General features: G+C 39.2%; 2 protein-coding genes across 2 annotated transcripts; one reads left to right on the forward strand and one right to left on the reverse strand.

The window, feature by feature from the left end:
- The first annotated feature begins 4,626 nt into the window (after window positions 1–4,626).
- On the forward strand, window positions 4,627–6,642 carry s100z (S100 calcium binding protein Z). The gene is made up of 2 exons (XM_054612652.1): window positions 4,627–4,767; window positions 6,487–6,642. The coding sequence occupies exons 1-2, from the start codon at window positions 4,627–4,629 to the stop codon at window positions 6,640–6,642; spliced, it is 297 nt and encodes a 98-aa protein (XP_054468627.1).
- An 8,037-nt stretch (window positions 6,643–14,679) lies between these two features.
- Window positions 14,680–19,667, reverse strand: crhbp (corticotropin releasing hormone binding protein). The gene is made up of 7 exons (XM_054612957.1): window positions 19,578–19,667; window positions 19,396–19,489; window positions 18,553–18,710; window positions 16,776–16,986; window positions 16,391–16,536; window positions 14,925–15,042; window positions 14,680–14,834 (listed from the first exon to the last, which is right to left on the reverse strand). The coding sequence occupies exons 1-7, from the start codon at window positions 19,665–19,667 to the stop codon at window positions 14,680–14,682; spliced, it is 972 nt and encodes a 323-aa protein (XP_054468932.1).
- Between the last annotated feature and the right edge of the window lie 1,920 nt (window positions 19,668–21,587).

Raw genomic sequence — 21,587 nt, forward strand, 5'->3', positions numbered from 1 at the left:
TGCTGTAAATTGCTCAACTATGGACTGTTTATTTGTTGTTTTATTTAATTGGCTCCACACCTTCAAAAAAATGTCAGACTAAAAAATGTAAATAATCACAAAGGAAATATCCAAATACATTTTTTTAATCAAACAGAGCAGCTGATCCTGATCAAATACAACCAAATCAACAACAACATTAATCCTAAAATTTTGAGAATACAGACCAATGCCACCATAGAGAAAAGTGAAAAAACGAAAGCTGGCAACCAGTGTCAATTTCCACTTGTTACAAGCATACAGTCTTTTCTAAATAAGCTTAGATTAGGTTAAGGCAACAAAACTACTTAGTTAGGTTTAGGAAAAGATTGTCGTTTGAGTTAACATAACTACGGAGGTGCTGTTACTGAATTACGCAAATCAAATGACACGAAGATAAAGGTTGACTTCTCGTTTTACATGGTGAACAAACGGTGACCTGGCCTAAAGATTGTTGGACTCATCTATTTAATTATGTGCATAACTACGAATCACGGCTTATTATCTTACGTAGGTATAGCTACAAATGCTGGATGAGAACCAGCCTGCACAAAGTCGTCTTTATTTCAGAAGGTAACTAAGTTTGTCAAATTCTATCCGTGAAGTTCAGACGGTGAGAAATCCTCCGGCGGCTGTTTGCACTGATCCTGACAGGGTGAGAGCCACAGCTATGGTGACGCCTTGGACTTTGGTCCTAGAAGAAAAAATACACTTTACTTCAACTTCCTCATATTTAGCATTTAAACCCACTGAATACATGAATAGTTTATAATACATTATTATATATTTTTTAAAGATTAACAACTATAATCGGACTTCACTTTAGCCGACAGGAAGAGAATAAATAAACTTGTCAGCAGTGTGCTGGGGTGTCCACTGGATACGGTGGAGGTGGTGGGAGACAGGAGGATGATGGCCAAGCTGTCATCCCTGATGAACAACACCTCCCACCCCATGCAGGACACCCTGGCAGCTCTGTGCAGCTCCTTCACCACCGGCTGCTTCACCCCCGGTGTGTGAAGGAGAGGTACCGCAGGTCCTTCCTTCCTGCTGCTGTCAGGCTGCACAACCAGCTCTGCTCCCAGCAGACCACATGACACTAATGCACTAATACACTAATACACTAATACACTGTGCAATACAATATTTATAATAGTTTCTGTCTGTATATATAATATTACTGTGGATTCTCTACTGTTCTTTACTGTTTTTTATTGCTCATTTGCTTATTTATAATACATATTTTGATCTTTTTTTATTTACTATGTCTCTTGTTTGCACTATCCTCTTTGCTGCTGTAATCCTGTAAATTTCCCCGCTGCGGGACTAATAAAGGATTATCTTATTTTATCTTATCTTATCTTATCTTATCTTATCTTTAGGGTTTCCATCTCCTGTGTTCTTGCTCACCTAATAGAAATGCAGATGGAGATATGAACAGAGATCCATTTCTTTCTTTCTCTGTTTGAAAGCTTCTTAATGCTTCGTGATAGCATGTGATCTCCACCGCAGGTATGAAAACAGAATCATGTCAGCGCTCATCAACAGGTGCAGGTCTCGTCCCGCTCAAACAGAGCCTCCAGTCAGCCTGCTGCACCACAGAAACCTGAGAATACAGAGTCAGTGTGGCAAGGCCAGTTGATTTACATAGCACATTTCAGCAGCAGGGCAATGCAAGACGCTTTACATAAAACATCACAAGCATCGAGACAAAGTGCAAAAGCAACGCACCACAAAAAGACCAAGAGAATAGAAAATGAAACAAGCGTCATAAAATGTTAAAATGTATAAATTGAAATGGAAACACAAAAATTGCCAAATGTAATACAGCTATTGCACATTTGTCATCAAACATAAAATGTGTGTCTTGTAATGCAAAAACAGGAGGTAAACTGTGTTTCTTTAATATAACTCTAACTTCTTTACATTGAACATTATACATTCAGTTCTGGTTTATGACTCCAGTGTGCACATTCTGAATGTATTTTTAAAATCTTTTTGCAGCAGGACATGTCAAAGCTTCAGTGTAAAAAAATGGAAGCATCATCTCTTATTGTCTTTGCAGTGACCTTGAAGATGCTGCAGAGGGCCTGAGGGGACACCAGGAGACATACAATGATACATCATCCATCATGAAGGTAGGAGGAACGCTTTGTATCCTCTCAACGACTGAGGAGGGCTTTAAAATGTAAAACAGGTGTTGTGTTTTGTCTCAGAATATTTATTTTATCTTTAAGAATTTTTTTTTAATACTGTGAGAGGGTATAACTGAGAAACAATATAAATAAATACATCCAACAATATTCTTTATTTGATTCAGAGACTGACCTGTGAAATCTTATTTAACTGTTAATGAGACACAGTTCTTAATAAGTTTCAATTTATGTGTTTTATGTTTACATGATATGATGTGAGGGTAACACTCATTACACTGAAATCAAATCCTGTGCTGATATCTAAAATGAACTTGTGCGTTGTGAAATGATTAGAAACCTTTTCAGTGTTTGAGGTGATGTCAGTTGGTGCTGAGGGTTTCATGGGTCACCTTCCTGCACAACACTCACTATTAGCAGCCGTGAGGGGGAAACTGTTTCATCAGCTTAATAAATGGAAACTTATCGGCTCCGTGGCAGCGGCTGCAAGTGGAAGAAGAAGTTGCAGGAACGCACCTGACAGCTAACATCCCTCAGGGGTTGTCTTTGGGGGCTGAGTGTTATTCTCCACTGTCAGTGGTGACACAGTGACAGAGGAGGGACAATCATGTGTGAGAGCGACCGTCGGACACAAAATGACAAAAGATAAGAACCTGCTGTCGCTAAAAATAAACCCCCGACGATGAGAACATGACGATTTCCTCTCACAAGGTGAGCCTGTGAGAACGGTGACCCACTGGCAAGCAAAGCAGGTCACAACACGTTTGATTTATCTGACTGATGTGAAGTGAAAACAGAGGTTGCTTGGGAGGGATACAGAAAAAGAAACTCTATGTTGAGCGAAGTAGGCACAACTCAAAGTCAGTGGAATATAGATGTGGAATCAGTGGGAAGACCTGTCTTCTGGAACCTACCTTTATACAATAATTTGCACGTACACGTGTTTTGGGGGACACACAAGTTGTTGCAAAATGATTAGTGACAACATGTCAATTTGGCTTCTTTTAGCTTGTGACTGGGAGGTTGTTGGTTCAATTTATTCTTAATGCATTTGAAGACAAAATCATGACCCAGGCCGTATTACTAGGCCCGCTGGAGGTCAGGGAGATACGGGAGAACCAGAACCAGGACTGTGATAGGCTGCTGCAGTAAAATAGAGGTTTTCTAAAGGGACTCTGCTGCTCTGAAACAATACTTCATTTGTCAACAGGGACCTCTAAAATAAACGGAAATAGAAAGCTCCTTGTAGTAGCTCTAAATATTGAAAAAGTCATAACTGACTTTTATGATAATTTTGCTCTAATCATATTTAACCAGAATAACATTATTTCCCTAACCAGGTGCTTTTGTTGCTTAAACCTAACCACACACACGCCCATCATCCACCAGACCACCTCCGTAAAATATATTTTCCAACAAATGTTATTCAAGCAGCATAAATTATCCTTTAAAAATGTGTTCTGGTAAAACCAAATGGAAGTACATATGTAATTTCTAGTAGACAGGGTTGGGCAATTTGACAAATTTTGTAATTTTATCTGGAACATCTTTCATTCATAAACAAAGTTTTCACTTTGTCTTCAAAATGTAACTCTCTTAGTTTAACAAACATAAAAAAAACACTAAAACGCTATTTGTAAATTATGGAACTTTTTTCCCTCATCTAATAAGTTTGTTTATAGCTGTGTGTGTATACTGTAAATTCCCCACTGCGGGACTAATAAAGGATTATCTTATCTTATCTTATCTTATATATATCTATATATATATAGATATATATACTTGTTTTTTTTAATTGTGCGTTAATATTATTTTTTATTTATATATATATATATATGTGCTCTATACAACCTTCATATTTTCTACATGTGCTGCAAATGTTTGACCTGAATTCTTTGTAAATTACATTTAGTCAATTATTTAAAAAAAATAGTAGTAGAGGTGAAATACTTCCTCCCATTAGTGTGGATCATGTGGCCAGGTTTTACACATTGCATCTTTAAACAATTAGATTGTCTTAATGGTTTTGTATTGTAAGTGTTGTGAAGTCACTTCAGGGAGTGAATGTGTGAAGGCCCTCGCACGGCCCAGACACTGATGAACACCCGGGGGATCTCCAGGGTTACACTGGTACATGTTTTGTTTTTTTCCACCTTACATCCTTGATTAACTCCTGGAAAGAAAGACGGAGTAACCATGGGCGTCTCACCTGTGGAATTAATTATCTCCACAAAGACAGAGGAGGCTTTACTTAGCCTCCGCTCATTTCCTAATAAACAAGCTGTGCTGCCGCATCTCTCGTCACAGTCGCACGGGACTCTAACCAGGTAAGAGCACCTCTCTCCCACAGACAATCTGTTTATCACTCTCATGTAAATAATGTTAGTTTTATTATATTAAATGTGTGGTTTTTCTTTGTCAGGAAGCCTCAAGTGTTCATCATCCTTCCAGCAGAATGCCGAGCCAGCTCGAAGGTGCAATGGATGCGCTGATAAAGGTTTTCTACAACTACTCCGGAAACGATGGAGACAAATACAAGCTCAACAAGGGCGAGATGAAGGAGCTCCTCAACAGTGAGCTCACCGACTTCCTCACGGTACAGTAGACCTTTCAGCATGTTTGATTACCTGGTTTAATTTATCGTGTTTTTAAATAGAAGGGTTAACCCTGAAACTGCCCCTGATTTGGAATATGTTGGTGCACTAAAGAGTTTCCTCAATGGATCTATAATGACGAATAGTATTTATAGTAATCCACTTATTAAGGCTCTTTGGACGACCCTTTGATGTCCACTGACTCACTAGAAAGCAGCACGATGTCGTAAGATGTTTTGAAGACGAACATGCCGACCTTGTCCGAGGAAATTGTTTTCTCATTGATTGCTATCCTGCTGTCAGAGTGTAAACTGCTGGTGGCTGTAACATCACAGCGCTGTGTGAAATAAAAGGCTGAGGGGAGAAGGAGAGGTCATTTCAGATAAGCTCCCCTGAGTCCGTCTGATAGCGGCGAGCACGAGCCCGAAAAATGATTGAGAGCGTTAAGAAAACGTCCGAGGCCTCAGAGTCAGACCTCTGATGTCTCCACACATATATATTTTTCTTCTTCGTCTTGTCCTCCCTCATGCGGATGGGAAGCCTCAGGTGCTCATACAGCATCCTCATCATCATCAGTGGCCCGTATCGCCTCCAAATATAGACGCTCCCATGATGTCATCACATCCCCTCGAGCTGCAGTCACCTCTGAGAATAGACGCAGCGACGCACTCGCCCTCAGTTTCCTCCGACAGGAAACACTGACACTTGATAGATTACTGTGTGTTCATATATATATATATAATATTTTCTTTTCTATAGTTTTTATTTCAGTTAAGTTTAAGTTGGCTCTCCTTTCAGGGTTGGTAGTTTTTGTTCATTTATATTGTTTTTGAGTTTATTTTAGACTTTCTTCTTTATTTTATTTAATCAGTTTTATATCATTTCCTAATAGTTTCTATGGAACAATTTGAAAAACTTTGTTTTGCAATAGAATTTCAGATGAACAATGAACTGATTCTCCTACTTTTAAAGCTAAATATACCATATATATATATATATATATATATATATATATATATATATATATAGATGTACTTTTTTCAAATGTTTACTCTATGTGCTGCTAGAAAGCATGAAAGTTGAATTTTGAAAGAAATAGCTTTTGTTTTTAATTCCTGGTGGGTACTTGTTTACTAATATTTATGCAGGATTCAGTTTAGCAGTTCGTCTTTTCATTTTTTCAGAGCTGTGTGCGTTCAACTTTCACAATTAAGACATTACTTTTAAAGTCTTTTTGACAAAATAAGAAAAACTCCAGCAGCGCTGCAGTGATATTTTCCTAATGAAATCAATCCCATCTGAGTTTGCCCTCATTGCGAACTGGATTTTAATTTCAACCTTTTGCTAAAAACGTTGGCCCTTGATGAGTGTCACGACGTAAAGATCAGCGGTGCCTCGGAGGTTAGGGGGGGTAAAAGGAAAGCCATGTCTTGCCTTCCAATCCTGGAGGAAATGAGCAAAAGCAATAAATGTCGGGTGTGATCAGCTGCAGCTCATGGCTCATTTAGCAGCAACATCACTCTGCTCTCCAGCGGACACGGACGGCAGATCTTTGCCGTGAGTCAATATGAAGCTCCAACAAAAAACGGAAATCTAGAAGTGTTGAAGCTCTTTTTAATGCCCGATCAGTGACAATACTATTGGCTAACAAGTCCAAGTAATACAGGAGAGTCATTATTGTTTGTTGGACTAATGTTCTATTTTAATTTCCCGTTTTTCAGTCTCAGAAGGATCCAATGCTGGTGGAGAAAATCATGAACGACCTGGACTCTAACAAAGACAACGAGGTGGACTTCAATGAGTTCGTTGTGTTGGTGGCCGCCCTCACTGTGGCCTGCAACGACTTCTTCCAAGAGCAGCAGAAGAAATCCAAGTAGCTGTGAACCGATGGTTTAAAAAAAAATGCCACCTCACTAAAAAAACGATACAGTTAATGTCCCATCAGTCAAATTATTTGTATTAGCGCCCCCCCATCTGTAAAACAATACTGTTTAACAATGACTTTGTGATCTCAGAATCCCAAATTAGTAATTTTTTATATTAGAGTGTTGTTTAAACTAGAAAATACAATAAAAAAATGCCCACGGTGTTGTCATTGTCATCTTTTTTTTATTGTGTTTGGAGCTGTGTTTGATCCAAAACTTGAGTGCATTACAGTAAAAACTTCCCTCCTAGTTTGTGTCTATACAGTGAAAGGAGGCCCAGTAGGTTCAGGTCATTTCTGCTGATTAATTGAGAGGCATTAACCTTTAAAAACACGCCGTCGTCATGTATTTGTTGTCCCTGCTCGGATATAAAAGTCTTTGGAGACGTTGTCTCAGCCTGATGCTTCATTTAGGAAACCTTTCCCTTGTCCGTCTCGCTGTCAGTCGGTGTTCCCAGAGGAGGAACACTTATTTTCCACTCATGTTGGCGCAAAGAGTCATGGAAAAGGTCACAGGCTCACCGTAGGGAGATCTACTGTACTATGTCTGTAACATTTAATGCTTTGAGATATATATATATTGTGTGAAAATGTTTCTTTTTTTCCCCCTAAGTTTTTTTGTGTCGATTTGGTTTTGATCAGTAGTTGACTTTGAGTCTTTTAAGATGAGAACTATTATGGCAAAATAAATCACAACTACTGGGTGACATCATGTAAAAACTAAATGGAGCTACAGTGAATAAAAAACTGAATATATCATCTGTAAACTGGAACTTTGTCTTGATTTATTTATCGGACGTTTTAACACAAAATGTTTTGGCATGTGGGCATGTGCAGTGTGCAGTTGTTTACAAATCCTTTATTTAAAGGTGATGAATTGGAAATTCAGAACATATCTATCGCCTCCTCACGGCTCTAAACAAGGTGTCGGCTGAGCCAACAGACAGTATTTTCTGATTTATGGATATTATTTATGGATAGTAAAATGTTCTATGAATCAGGCTATAGGGTAAACAAATGACTTATATCACCATGAAACTTCCCCAGCTGATGACTTGAATTAAGACAATTGCATTAAGTATTCTACTGTTGGAACTACTTTATATACAGTTACCTAGTTTAGTCCAGTGGTTCCCAACCTAGGGGTCGGGCCCCTCCAAAGGGTCACCAGATAAAACAGGGGGGCCGTGAGATGATTAAGAGAGAAGAAGAAAAAAAGTTCTGATACACACACGTTTTATTAAATGTGTGGAACTTTTCTTATTATTTAAAGTTATTTAAATGAAACAATCTGAAAAGTTTTGAGGAGACTTTGGTGGAGTAAAAGTACAATAATTCCCTCTGAAATGTGGTGGAGTGGAAGCATAAAGCAGAATGAAATAGAAATGCTCAAATACAGAGGATGTGTGAGAGGCGTCGTGGTTTTGTGAAGCGACAGTGTGCCATCATGTCTCAATGACACAGGGCAAGTCCCAGTATGACAGACCACCTGGGTCCAGCAGCCAATCACGCAGAAGTGTTGATTTTGTCACCTTGGGGAGGTCGAACGTGTCGACTCAAGCTGTTTTTTTTTCTGAGGGTTTTCCCTCCGTACGTCCCTTTTCCCCCAAAATACCCGACCAGACGGTTGATTTGCGGTGACATTCTCCGCTGTGACATCTGAGGAAAATTACTGAAACAAAACTACAGTGCAGAGCTTTTATGCGCGCAGATGGTGCTCGCACAAACCCCTCACCGTTACAATGCAATTTGTCTGTGATTGGCTGTAATGGAGCAGGATAATCACCATATCTCCCTCGGGAAGATGCCATGCAGTAATTATGTATTTTTGTTCCCATTCTTAAAAGGTTGCAATCAATCACAAGTGTCATTTTATTATTTTTCAATGTGGATATTTATATTCTCTCACTCCACGTACACTATTTGAAGTGAGCGTCTCCTCATTTCCTGGGACTAAACATCATGTGAGTTTGAGTCACGTGTCGTGAGCATCTCTGATAGTTGTATATGTATCATCATGACGTGTTGTTAGTGGGGGGGGGGGATTACTGGCAATTAAGAGATGCTTGCACCTGAATTGCACATGCAACTAAGTTTCCAGCATGATGGGAGAGACACTGTTTTAATGTACAGCCCAGCAAAACTGCATAAAAAATGTATAGACTGATTCTTTATTTACTGTAAAATGTGAAGTCAGAAGCTTCTTTATGGCTCTGGAAGCAGGAGACGAGGAACTTTAATGACCAGAGAGAAAAGGTGAAAAGAAAAATGGGACAAAAAAGAAAAGATGAGGTTCATGTGTCATTGATATCGAGAGGGATAATGGAAAGAAAGGCTGATAAAGTTTAAAGAAATGTTTGTGATTTTGTATCTAAAACATGCCACAAACATAAAATGTGTTTCCTGAACACGTTTAGTTGTTGATAAGATCAGGTTGAGAATTAGAAAGAAACGCCCAATAAGAAAGGTGTGATGGAGGAATAAAAGAGGGGAGAGCCCAAAGAAATCTTTCCTAATGTGATTAATAAACATGTAGCAGGTATATATTTGTCTTTGATGTATTTTATGACGCTTTCTCCTCATTTCTAGTGTCGGTCTGTAGCTGCAACCTGCCACCAATGTCTTTAGAAATACGCCTCAAGCTCTCATCTCCCACATGCTGTCCCTTCTACAGATCCGTCACTCTGTGCGTCACTGTTTGTGTCATAACTCCCCATTACTGACCTGTGCGTGTGTGTGTGTGTGTGTGTGAATGTGATATGTAAAGCGTTTTTGCAGAACAAGGGGTCACACAGCTGCAGACCTTAACAAGGGACATTAAAGTTGGCTCTGTGTGTACACCACGAACAGAACAACAACAATATAAAATGAATTGAATTATGAAGACAGACAAGATAAGAACAAGAAAGAAAAAGCATGTAAAAAAAAAAATCACAAAGAAACACAATCCAGCTTTGCGAGCTTTGCCTCTCTGTTCCGTTGGTCCCTGCTGGGAGAAACATTTTGCGATTTGGGATATTTTGCCTCCATAACATGTTGAGTTTCAGACTAGTGGAAAGAAAACATCTCAAATACACATTTGTGTTTATTCTACTGTCTATTTGTGTCAGTAGATTTCTCCTAAATTGGTATGTCAAAAATATAACAGATAAACATATAAATCATTAGCACTGTTAGCACCGTTAGCTACAGGCTGCCGGCTCAGACGTCACCGTGTTGAGAGCCGAAGCAATCGAAATGCTACCAATGCACAAATAAGAATTAAATATCTTGATTCAAACTCTGCCCCTTCTGCATTTTATTTTTCCATATTTTTTAATGGACTGTAAGAGAACTATTAAGTCAAGTCAGATCGGTGAAGGTAGAAGATGAATTACACAATAGTTTAGTTTTTTTTTTCTTCAGGTCTCCCTCACAGTTTTAGGCAGCAATAAGAAGAAGAAGAAGAAGAAGAAGAAGAAGAAGAAGAAGAAGAGAGCAGCACCATGAATTCTCATTATGTGTCCGAACACCTTTAGTGCTGCTGATTAGTGCTGCAGATGGAGGATGATCCTGTTATGAAGCGCAGCATGCGAGGTGCCAGATTTTCCACGGCGGCTTGCTTTATCCTGGAAAATGGTGTGGTCATCCCTCCGGGGGATGACGACGACACACGGGGTGAAAAACGGGTCCGGAAGCTCCTTATGGCCAACGTACAGCCTGATCCTTCCACCACACTGGGAAAAAAACGTTAAAGTGGTCTTTGCATCACTTCTAATGTCGCCTTGGATTCATACTGGACTCACATGATGTTAACAGTCGGTTTGCTGCTGCACAGAGAAATTAGAAGATCAATGGAATTCATAAATTATAAAAGAAATGATTTACATTTAGGTACAAACTATATAATAAGGAAGTTTAAATGTTTACATTGTTTTATCTGACCTTGTTGTACACTGTATTTTATAGATAACAAGTTATGGTGTTCCGTGCTTTTTTAATGAGTAATGAATAAGTGTGTCAGGTCTAACCTAATCCATCTATTTGAAGGAATTCAGCCTATATGTGTGACCCAGAAAACATGACTTATAGACCCTCATGTGATACATTTGCAATCAAAGTTACTACAAGGAACTTTATCATTTTGTGTCGATTTCGGCGTGCCTTGTGGACGAAAGTGGAATAGTTTCCGAGCACCAGACTACCTTTAGAAAAATCTCATTTTACTGTTCCGTCCTCGTTCAGGTTCTCCAGAATGAGAACCAAATTTCATGGCAATCCATCAAATAGTCGTCGGGACGTTTAAATCTAATCTAGAGATGTCAACCTCGTGATGGCGTTAAAGGAAATGGTAAACACCATTAACATCCATCCTATGGGGACCAATTAAATTAATAGACCAGCTGAAATTCTCTACAAAAACTTTAGCATCCATTCAAAAGGTGACATGACATTTCACTAAAAGGCATGACTAAAAGTTGATCTTACAAAAAACACCAATCAGTGAGCAAATATCAAAGTACATTTGCAAGAGATGATTAAAATGATTTCCTTTCAAATCTAAAAAAAATTTACCTATTGAGAATAACTTTTCTAAAATATATAATTGTCTCATGAGTATAAAAGTTGGATGTTTTAGACACAACATTCAAAATATTGAGTGTCTGTATCCGCTTCGATCCCCCGCCGAGTGATTGACAAAGTATTGATGATTTTGTCGCTCAGAAAGGCCAAATTCAAATGTCACGCTTGATTTTCTAAATCTTTAGAGTAACAGAGGAATTCGAACAAACATCACAATCAGTCAGTCAAAAATAAAACTCTCTTTGAGCAACAACTCTGTTGTTTCGCAGTTTAAAAGAACGTAAACGTAGGAACAGGCCTCTACTGACAACTTTTACAAAACCTATAGATTGAATACATAAGTAATATAAATAATCGTCTCTAGAAAATAACCTATGGACCATGTTGTCGTAGCTCATTAACTTCATGTAGGGAATGCGTCATCAGGCTTATTCATTAACGTCATTAGCACAGGGGTGACACATAGGAAGTTGCCTGATATATACTTACAAAGAATAAGAGATTTTTAAGCATTATATAAAAGTATGATGTATACATATGAAATAAAACACGACGGCCAAAATGCAGAACTTGTGGCTTCAAAACCATCAGTCCACAAACAAACGAGTGACATCTTGGTGACTACGTCAACTTCTTATATACAGTCTTTGTGGATGTATGTGTCAAAATATCAGACTTGTGGAGACAGTCAACATTTTTTGTTGTTTGTTTTTTGACCACAATCGTTTCTGAAACTTAACAAAAATGTTTCTTATTGTGACCTTGATGACAAAGCCTTAACAAAATCGACATTTAAACCCAAATCATGATCTTTCCTTAAAGCTAACCACGTTGTTTTTGTGCCTAAACTTACTACCAACCTTTACAATCATAAAACTGGCCAATCTTCAATTGGAGAACTTGGTTTTAAAGATTCATTTAAGACTAACACATTGTTGCTTTTGGTCTTTTCATGGGATTTGATCACAGCTGCTTTGTATCCGCACCTTCATTTCCTGTAATATTCAATTTTAGATTAGTGATAAACCACTAGAGGTGCTTACCACCCCAGTATGTACACACACACACACAATGACACACACTGGTATCTGCTGTAAAGTCGTGGGTCGTCATCACGCGCTCGTTCATCACCAGCTGTGGCTGCAGGTGTCTGTCAATGATAAAACACCTGCAGGCCTTTAATCACCGCTCGCTCCATTGGTTTGAACCGTTCAGGCCATCATTTTCCTGGAAAGTCGCCTGCTGTTCTCCCGTTAGTGACAGTGAGGGGCGTCATCAAAGATAGTGACATCATCCCACATCTGCAGCGGTGATAAAGTGGCACGCAGTCCACTGACAAACCTGCAAGGTCTCTGGGTCGTTTAAAAAAGCCAGCGAGTTCTGAGTCATTAGACAATACGGAACAGCTGAAATGAAATCTCAGCAGCGGGTTGATATTATTAGAATATTAGAATATGAAGTCAGTTTTTCATTGATTATGTTTACATCTTTACACAACTCAAAGAGTTTTCAGCCACACTAGCTGCTCTGTGAGTTTTTACTGTGGCACAGCGATGCTTTTAGCGAAATGCTACCGTCGGCATGCTAACGTGCTCATAACGAAGATGCTAACATGCTGATGTTGATAATTGAGCTTTTGAGCATGCTAACGTTTGCAAATAAGCACTAAGCACAAACTGCAGCTGAGGCTGATGGGAATGTCTTTTGTTTTGCAGATGTTTGGTGATAAACCAAAGTATTTGACACACGTGGCCAAAGGTAGTTACGATTGGCCCCAAATGTACACACACACACACACACACACACACACACACACACACACACACACACACACACACACACACACACACACACACACTATTGCATCATCTGGTCAAATAATCAAATACAGACATGACATTGGACAATATAGACATACAAATCTCCCAGCGATCATTATTGCATTTCTGTGTGTGACAAAGTACCAATACCAAGACAATGATAAATTGTTCTTTTAATTGAATAGTTTTGAAAGTTTATTTAGTATTTATAGGTTATGTAAAATAAGCATTTGATTTTGTTAAAGATACTGTCTCCTTCAACCGAATTATTCACAAGCGCTTTGGTTTTCCAACCAACACATTGTTTGATGGCTCGCCCTCTCTACGGGCACACGGGTCTCAGAGCAACTACTCTGCCTGCACCATCTATATTTAAACTCCTAATTGGGCAAATTAAAACTGCTGGTGTGGTGAGATGAATATGCAGGGAACAACCTAAGTCAGTAGGATTCATCCTCTGGGAACCATGAATATCTAATCAAAATGCTCATGGCAATCCAATAGTTATAAGGATATTTATGTACAGGTCCAAACTTGTGTTTTTCTACTGTTTTTATTGCTTATTTATAATACTTGACCAACCAACACTGCCATCCCTAGAGGCATCACTGTGGTTAAAACAACGCTTACATTTTATCCATTGCAGAGAACTGAAAGTCACAGGATTGGTTTGATTGTCAATATCATAAATGGTTGAAAAAGACACCCAGCAGAGAAACAGGTCACAGATGGACTGATAACCCGAACTGCAACCCTTATCAAAATGTAAAAGTTTATGTACTTTGGTGTACTCCTGAACAAACAGAAGTGGTCCTGTCTGGAAAGGTGGAGCAGCGAACACCTCCCGTATGTGTTCCTCCACCGAAACTAATGGATGGAAAGTAATTTAATGGAGCAGTGAACAGAACAAACAGGAATATTTGCAGGATTTTCCTTTTAGCACAACGAACCAGAAGTCGAATATCATTTATCTACATATAAATGTAAAGGAACTGTATAGAATAATGTGTATTTATCCGACAAAAGGATTGTTGTCGTGCAAGTCAAACACAGGAAACACAGTTGAGTGCTTTGTCATGCGGTATATAATTTTATTACAAAAAGGTTTTATACAAATTCAACTGCATAATGGCAATGAACACTTTTATTTATTATATTGACCTATTGCCCTCTATGTCATCTGTGGCAGGATGTGACTCAGCACATCATGTGTCATTCAGCAAAATAAACAGACATTCATATCAGCACCATTCCTTTTACAAGAATGTTGATCATGAACTCATATGTAACATAATAACAATATCATAAGTGTTGTTCACATACTGTCCACAAAGCAAAAACAATAGCAGTTCCAACAAACACAAAAGGACACTTCATTAAGCAACGAAAAAAAATAATTCAAAACAAATTTAAAGTCTGTAATATAATATAACTGTCTGTATTTATTTTATTCTTAATACGCTTTTGTATTTGAATTTAAGACATTTCGTCCAATCAGAAGGGCCGACCAGGTGGATCTCTTGTTTCTTTTTTTAATGAAATAATTGACAAAAGAAGAAATGTTTGCAGTCAAATGATAGATTTGTCTCGTCATGATCCTGTCGGGATCAGTTATTGAAACAGAAATCCTCCACATTGTTCAGTTTGATGGTCTGCAGCTCCTGGCTGTCCAGTAGTCTGTAGCTGAACGACACTCGGCTCACGAACTTCCCGCTGGACACCATCCTCACCACGGTGTTATCGCAGCCGATCTTCATGTGGGCTGTGGAGCGGGGAGGAGAAAAGATTTATTATGGAGCTTAGTTCAACCGGTTTGATGACGTGGTTAGGGTGGAGGTCGGGGTGTACTCACTGGGTCCGGTGAAGGAGATGCAGAGGTCGGTGATGGGCAGCAGCTTCGACGTGTCGATGCCGCTTCCTCCCAGCAGCTGCACAAAATCCCCTGATTCTGCACAGCCGGGCATGGACCTCTGTGGACGACAACACAATGCTTCATGACCAGACGAGTATGATGGCAGGTTTTGAAATATAAAACGAAATGCAATCTATTGGTTTTGTTTACTGGGACAAGAATTGTCCGCTTGTTCTGTCTCGCTCAGCATAAAAGATAATGCCAATGGAAAGTCAATTAGGAGCCTTATTTGTGGTGGACACACAAATTAAATGCATCCACGCGTTGAAGCATCATTCAGAGCAAGTGACGTACTTTATGATATCTAAAAAGATGATGATTGTGGGACAAGAGGGGAAATGGACGGGTCAAACAAACAGGACACACAACATGGTGGTTTTACCATATTGGTTTCTAAACTGTTTTCCTAAACCTAATTACGTGGATTTGTAGACCTAACTGTTGGTTTTGTTTGTTAGTTAGGTTCAGGCAACAAAACCAACTGTTGGGTTCAAGCAACAAAACCAACGGTTGGGTTTAGGCAACAGAACCAACAGTTAAGATTAGATGTTTTGTAGATTTTGCACTTATTTTGTCATACAGGTATGAGGACTTGCTGTTCTGTTTACTTTAGTACTTCTTAAGCATCAAAAAAATGTGCAACATGAACTTGTAATTTAAAAATCATATCATCAGCAAGCAGGCAAATCAAGTGGAATTGAGGTAGAAGTAGAACTGCACATAACGTTTAGGTTTTAAAGGGTCAGTTCACTCAAACTCAAAATCGCTTTTTACCAAAAGTAGTTAATCATCAAAAAACATTCAACTTACTCCAATGTAAACTCGACCGCGTCATTATGAGACGGCTAAAGCAACTGACTTATTTTAAAGTGTGCAATACTTTTCTTTGGGTGGCAGAGAGTGGAGGATGGATGCATCCAATTAACACAAGACTTTCACCCAGACCTCTGTTCATGTCCTGAGTTAAACCAAATTAACATTTACTTTTCTACCGTAAGTTTGACACGTAACTTACAGCCAGTTATGTAACAAGCGTAGTTATTTTACGCACGAAACAAACTCCTTTTAACCCAAACCACAATCTCTTGATAAGCCGAAGCAAGTACTTTTGTTGCAAGTGAACCTAAAAACTTTAAGTAAACCAACGCTGGAAGTTTATTTTGAAAAGCGGAAAATGACACGTCTTCCCTGATACGTCCAAAACTGGCGCTAGAAGGGGAATCTAGAGGTCATGGTTTGAAGCTCATGACAACTGACCAAGCCTCGATATTTGACGAGTTCAGATTGAGAAAGTGAAGAAGGGGGCAGAACTTTGAGAAATGTAAGGCGAGGAGAAGAATCAAGAGCCCTAAGGAAACAGTAAAGTAGATCTTGTACATAAATCAGTGTCTTGTGTATTTCCTCACCTTGGGATATTTGTTGTAGTGTCCCAGGCTGAACTCGGAGACGTCGATCTCCACCGGATAGATGATGGAGAAGCTGCAGTTCCTGTGCTGCTGCGGGTTCACCATTGTGTAACTGCCCTCTGGTGACTGGGAGATGACATTACAAGCTGCAAGGAGGCAGGAAATGGAAAGAAAAGGAGGGAAGTCACAAGGATTTCCTGGATGGACCCAATCGTTGGGTTCAAATTGGCCCTTAGATTCAGATTTTTTAATCCTGTCCTCACATGTTTCTGCAGGCAAACGGTCTCCTGTTGGTGCAGTTGATGACTAAACCACCCTGCTAGACTCACACTGAAATCTGAAACTTGTGCATTTGTATTCATGAATGTGACACACTCTCACTCACGGAAAGGATTGATGTGTTTCCTGACGGTTAGGGTGAAGCTGCTGCCGGCGTTGTGGATGCGGAAGAAGACCATGGCCACGTTCTGAGAGGAGCGAACGCTTCTCCTCAGCGACCCCGAGTCGCAGTAGTCCACGTAGCGCTCGTACAGAGGCAGAGGGTGATCCTGGGAGCTGGGGAACTTCTCTCCTTTCATCACCCAGCCGTCAAACACCTTGGTGGGACACGGTAACAGGTAAAGACACGGAGGATTTCTGGAGGTTCTTTTTTGTTTAATTTAATCAAAGTATGAATGACCTTTGGTTGAACTTAATACTCAAGGTTTAGACTATTAGGATACGTTTGGAGCACACTGTAGAGGTGGTAGAGGGTATGTAGAGGTGCATTATGTTAAAGGAGCTTTCTGTCTAATCAGGAAGCGTTTTTAAGCTCATGCAAGTTAAATGACCCCATTCTGAAGGCATGAAAACAAGTACAAGCTGTACAGTACCTAAACAAGAACAAGGTCACATTCCATCACCAGTGATTACTGAATATATACAACAGACCTAAGAAGCTGTTTTATGCAACAGGAGTTAGAGGTGCCGCAATTTAGACGAGACACTACAGGCAACAACACCATGCATTGATCAGTTTTCAGATTCTGCTTCCATCCATCCATTTTCCGTAACCTGCTTATCCAGTTAAGGGTCGCAGGGGTGCTGGAGCCGATCTCAGCTGTCAATGGGTGAAGGCAGGGTTCACCCTGGAAGAGGTCTCCAGTCTGTCGCAGGGCTGACATATAGAGACAAACAACCACTCACGCTCACATCCACACCTACGGGCAATTTAGAGTCTTCAATGCACCTAAGCTGCATATCTTTGGACTGTGGGAGGAAGCCGGAGAACCCGGAGAGAACCCACGCTGACACGGGGAGAACATGCAAACTCCACACAGAAGGTTGTCCAGCCCGGGAAATGAACCCGGGCCCCTCTTGCTGTGAGGCGACAGTGCTAACCACTACACCGCCGTGCAGCCCTTCTGCTTCCATAACATGTCTTTTTTTCGGACTAGTTGAAAGGAAACATCCTAAACACGCAGGTGTTAGGTGTTTATTTTACTACTTTGTCTGTTTGAGTCTGTAGATGTCCTTTAAATTCACCAAAAGTGACCATTAGGTAATGCCTAATTTGCATATTGAATTATAACATTTCAATAAACTTGTAATATTGTCTGAATGTAAGTTATCAACTGAGGAAGTTTAAGTCTTCAAAATGTATGTTATAAAACATATCTTTAAAATGAGTTTTTTCTCAGACTCTGATCCAGAAATCTCCACTTCAGTAGCTCTTACATTAACCCAACTTTCCAGTTTCATTCCTATCTATATTCTAAAGGTTTTTAACAGAGAGAATTTAGTTTTTTTTAATGGATGCTGACTGAATTCTTTGAGTTATGGAGTGATTAAAAAGAAGATATATACAACACTCTTTGTGTAAAAACCTTTGACAAGAAACAAACAATTTTGAACCTGGCTTTATGCAATGTTCTGATTTCTATTCTTGAGATTTATGCAAGCACATATCTAATAACAAAATGCCTGGTTTGCATATTTAAACATAACATTTCTGAAGTTTCATGGAGATATCTATAAGTTAAAATGTTAAAACTCTCGCCTATTATCCCCTTAAAGCTGAACATGTTATTATTTCATCATCACTTCCAAGAGCTAGATGCTGTTTCACACCTTTTTTTTAAACATATAAGAGGAAGAAGATGATATATTTTGTGTATTGCTACCGTGATGAAGTCTCCTCCGCTGCAGTCGATGTCCACGTTGTCATAATCCACACTGATCAGCTCGTTGGGTTCTGCCATGAAGAAAGCGGCACAGCTGAGCTGAGGACGCTCAGCTGTGAAGGTGAACTGACCCTCCACCGCCACCATGTCCAGACAACCTGAGACACACACCAGTCTATTTATACACGTCACACACAAAACCACCAGAAGACAGCACATAGGAGATGGATACTTTTTATTTTTTCTATGTATTTTTATTTATTGTGCCTTTTTCTTTTGCTTCTCACTCAAATTACTTTTATTTTTTATTGTAATTTTTTATTGTAATTTTTTCATTTGCTTCTTTGCTACTCAAATTATTATTTTTATTCATTTTAATTTTTTATTCTTTTTTCTGTTGCTTCAATGTCAATCAATATTTTTTAGTGTATTTAATTTTTTTATTTGTGCCTTTTTCTTATTCTTCTCTACAACTCAAATCATTTTTATTATTATTTTTTATAGTCCATTTTTCATTTGCTTCTATGCTACTCAAATTATTATTTTTATTATTTATTGTTCTTTTTTTCTTTTGTTTCTGTGCTACTCCAAAAAATGTATTATTACATATTTTTTCCCTTTTTTTTCTTTTGCTTCTAGGCTAATCGATTTTTTTAATTGAAATGCCCATTAAACAAATTGAAACTGTAAACAGAACTGGAAAAAAGAAGAGAGAGAAAGTAGTCCTGTTCAAAATTGATTGATATATTTCTTAAATAATTCAATTTTATTTATTTAAAAGTAAATAAATGTGTCTTTTCCCCCTCACTCTCATGCACACATAGAAGATGTTTTGTGACTCACGTAAAGGTCGGCGGTACATTAATTCCTCAGGTGTGTCTCTCTTCAGCTCCGAGTTGAAAAATGAAAATAATTCATCTTTGGAGATCTCGTTGTTCTGCAGGAGGAGGAGAAGAGGAGGAAGAAGATGAAGAGTTTATAAACTTACCTTAGTCTTTATCCAACAACAAAGCTTAAGTTCTCACCTCGATGTATCTGGAGTCTCCCTTGAGGACGGACAGACACAACACCAGGAAGAAGAGCTGCTCTCGGAACGTGCGCTCCATAACGCGCATCTCGGTCTGCAGAGGCGCACCTGAGCGGAGAAAGTGTGAGCTGCTCCCCGAGCCGCGCTGCTTCTTATAGGGGCCAGCTCGTGACGAGAGAGGGGGAGAGAGAGGAGGAGAGAGGAGGCAAGAGGTTTTTTTGATCATCTTTTAACATGACAGATTTCTACAACTGGATTTGGACCAGTTCTTACTCCATTGTGAGTTATTATGGGATATTGGCTCAGCAAAACATTTGAATAAATATAAATGCTGTTGTGGAAAAGATGAAACACAAAGAGCTTCATCATCTTTACTTTGTGGGCGAGATCTTCATTCAGTAGAGTCCTGATGGTGAGTTAACTTTGCTTTTTAAAACATTCTTTAATAATAATAATTAATAATTAAGCCTTTATTAGTCCCACAATGGGGAAATTATTTCTCTGCATTTAACCCATCCCGGAGGAGCAGTGGGCTGCAATGAAGCACCCGGGGAGCAACTTGGGGTTAGGTGTCTTGCTCAAGGACACCTCGGCATGTTGCCGGTAGAGGGGTTTGAACCACCAACCTTGTGGTTACGGGACAAGCGCTCTACCTCATGTGCCACAGCCGCCTTAAATTTAACATTTAATATTAAAAAATCAGAAAGTTAAAGGCTGAAACTCGTGAAATGAGCTGCTGACAAACAAACAAACCAATTAAAGTTCATATTTTGGACTAGTTTTGGGAATATTTATACATTATTCAATAATAATTTGGGCCACATGATGCCGGCTTTCTATTACCTCCTGTGTGTGTGTTGTAGTTTCTTCTTTTTTCTTATGACTCCAGTATATTGACATTAAATGAAGTTAACGTGAGGGCTTGGTTCAAGCTAGAATGATAGTTTTGTCTTGTTTGATTGTTGTTTATGATATAAACTTTATATTTAGATCGTTTTCTTCTTTGTTACAGGACGGCGAGTTTGACCAGCCAGTCATGTAACAAAGGACGAAATAGATTTTCTTTAGCGGATGTCAAAGATTTTGGGATGCTCCTCATCATTTCTACAAAATCTGATGGTACAACAGTGAGGAGTAGACTTTCTATCATTGATGATGAAGAACTTCGAGGTCTCTATCCAAACTCCAGATATGAGGACAACGGGCTGTACAGAAATTTCAAATGTCATGACATGGGTCCCTGAAAGACCCAGTGCTGTGGTCTTTCAGGGAGGGTAAGAAGAACGCCATTGAAACCTTGCTGAATGCCAATAAATAAGCAGTTTCTGAAAGATGGACCCGTGCTTTTGTAGCCATGACACCAAACAAACTATGCGCCAAATTATTATTGGAACCAGTCCTCCAACATTCAAATGTTTTGAGTTTCTACACATCTGCAGCATCTGTGAAGCATCATTTGCTCGTTTAATCAGCATGAAAACAACTTAATGGTAAAATGAAATGCACTAAGAATGAAGTCCTTGGTCATTTAAAAGTCTTACGTTGCATTCACAGACTTGTCTTGAGCGTCAAGGACATAGAGAACTCATCTCAGCTCGGTCCCTGCAGGTCTGCAGGTGCCTCAGGCTGCAGAAAAGGTCAATCCATTCAAAAGCAGGAGAATTGGGCCTCGGTGTAATCGACACTCTTGGTGGCGAGTTGGGGGGAAACAACATGCTGGTGTCTGCAAGATAAGCTCCGGATATAGAAATGTTTTTGTACACCCAGAAGGAGAATGGAAATTGGCTTGAGACAATATAAGTTTTGTAGGATGAACTCTTTCGGTCCTCCAAAAGTATCAATGTCAAATTCAAAACTCTTTTCTCAGTATATTGGGGGCTGTCTACATCTCCACCTCTTTTATAAAAGTTTCCGGTTAGGTACTTTAAGTTGTATATCACTTGTCCCTAGTTCAATAAGTCCTGCTTGAAAACTGAACAGTCTATTGTTGCAGAATGTTTGTACAATA

The sequence above is a fragment of the Anoplopoma fimbria genome, chromosome 14, assembly GCF_027596085.1.
Source record: "Anoplopoma fimbria isolate UVic2021 breed Golden Eagle Sablefish chromosome 14, Afim_UVic_2022, whole genome shotgun sequence".
NCBI lineage: Eukaryota > Metazoa > Chordata > Actinopteri > Perciformes > Anoplopomatidae > Anoplopoma > Anoplopoma fimbria.

Excerpts from the sequence above, each read along its gene's own strand:
- s100z (XM_054612652.1), top strand. The coding sequence starts at position 4,627 with ATGCCGAGCCAGCTCGAAGGTGCAATGGATGCGCTGATAAAGGTTTTC. Across the intron at positions 4,768-6,486 it reads AGCTCACCGACTTCCTCACG|TCTCAGAAGGATCCAATGCT; the intron begins GTACAGTAGACC and ends CCCGTTTTTCAG.
- crhbp (XM_054612957.1), bottom strand. The coding sequence starts at position 19,667 with ATGCGCGTTATGGAGCGCACGTTCCGAGAGCAGCTCTTCTTCCTGGTG. Across the intron at positions 18,711-19,395 it reads AATGTACCGCCGACCTTTAC|GTTGTCTGGACATGGTGGCG; the intron begins GTGAGTCACAAA and ends TGTGTGTCTCAG. Across the intron at positions 15,043-16,390 it reads ACTACAACAAATATCCCAAG|AGGTCCATGCCCGGCTGTGC; the intron begins GTGAGGAAATAC and ends TGTCGTCCACAG.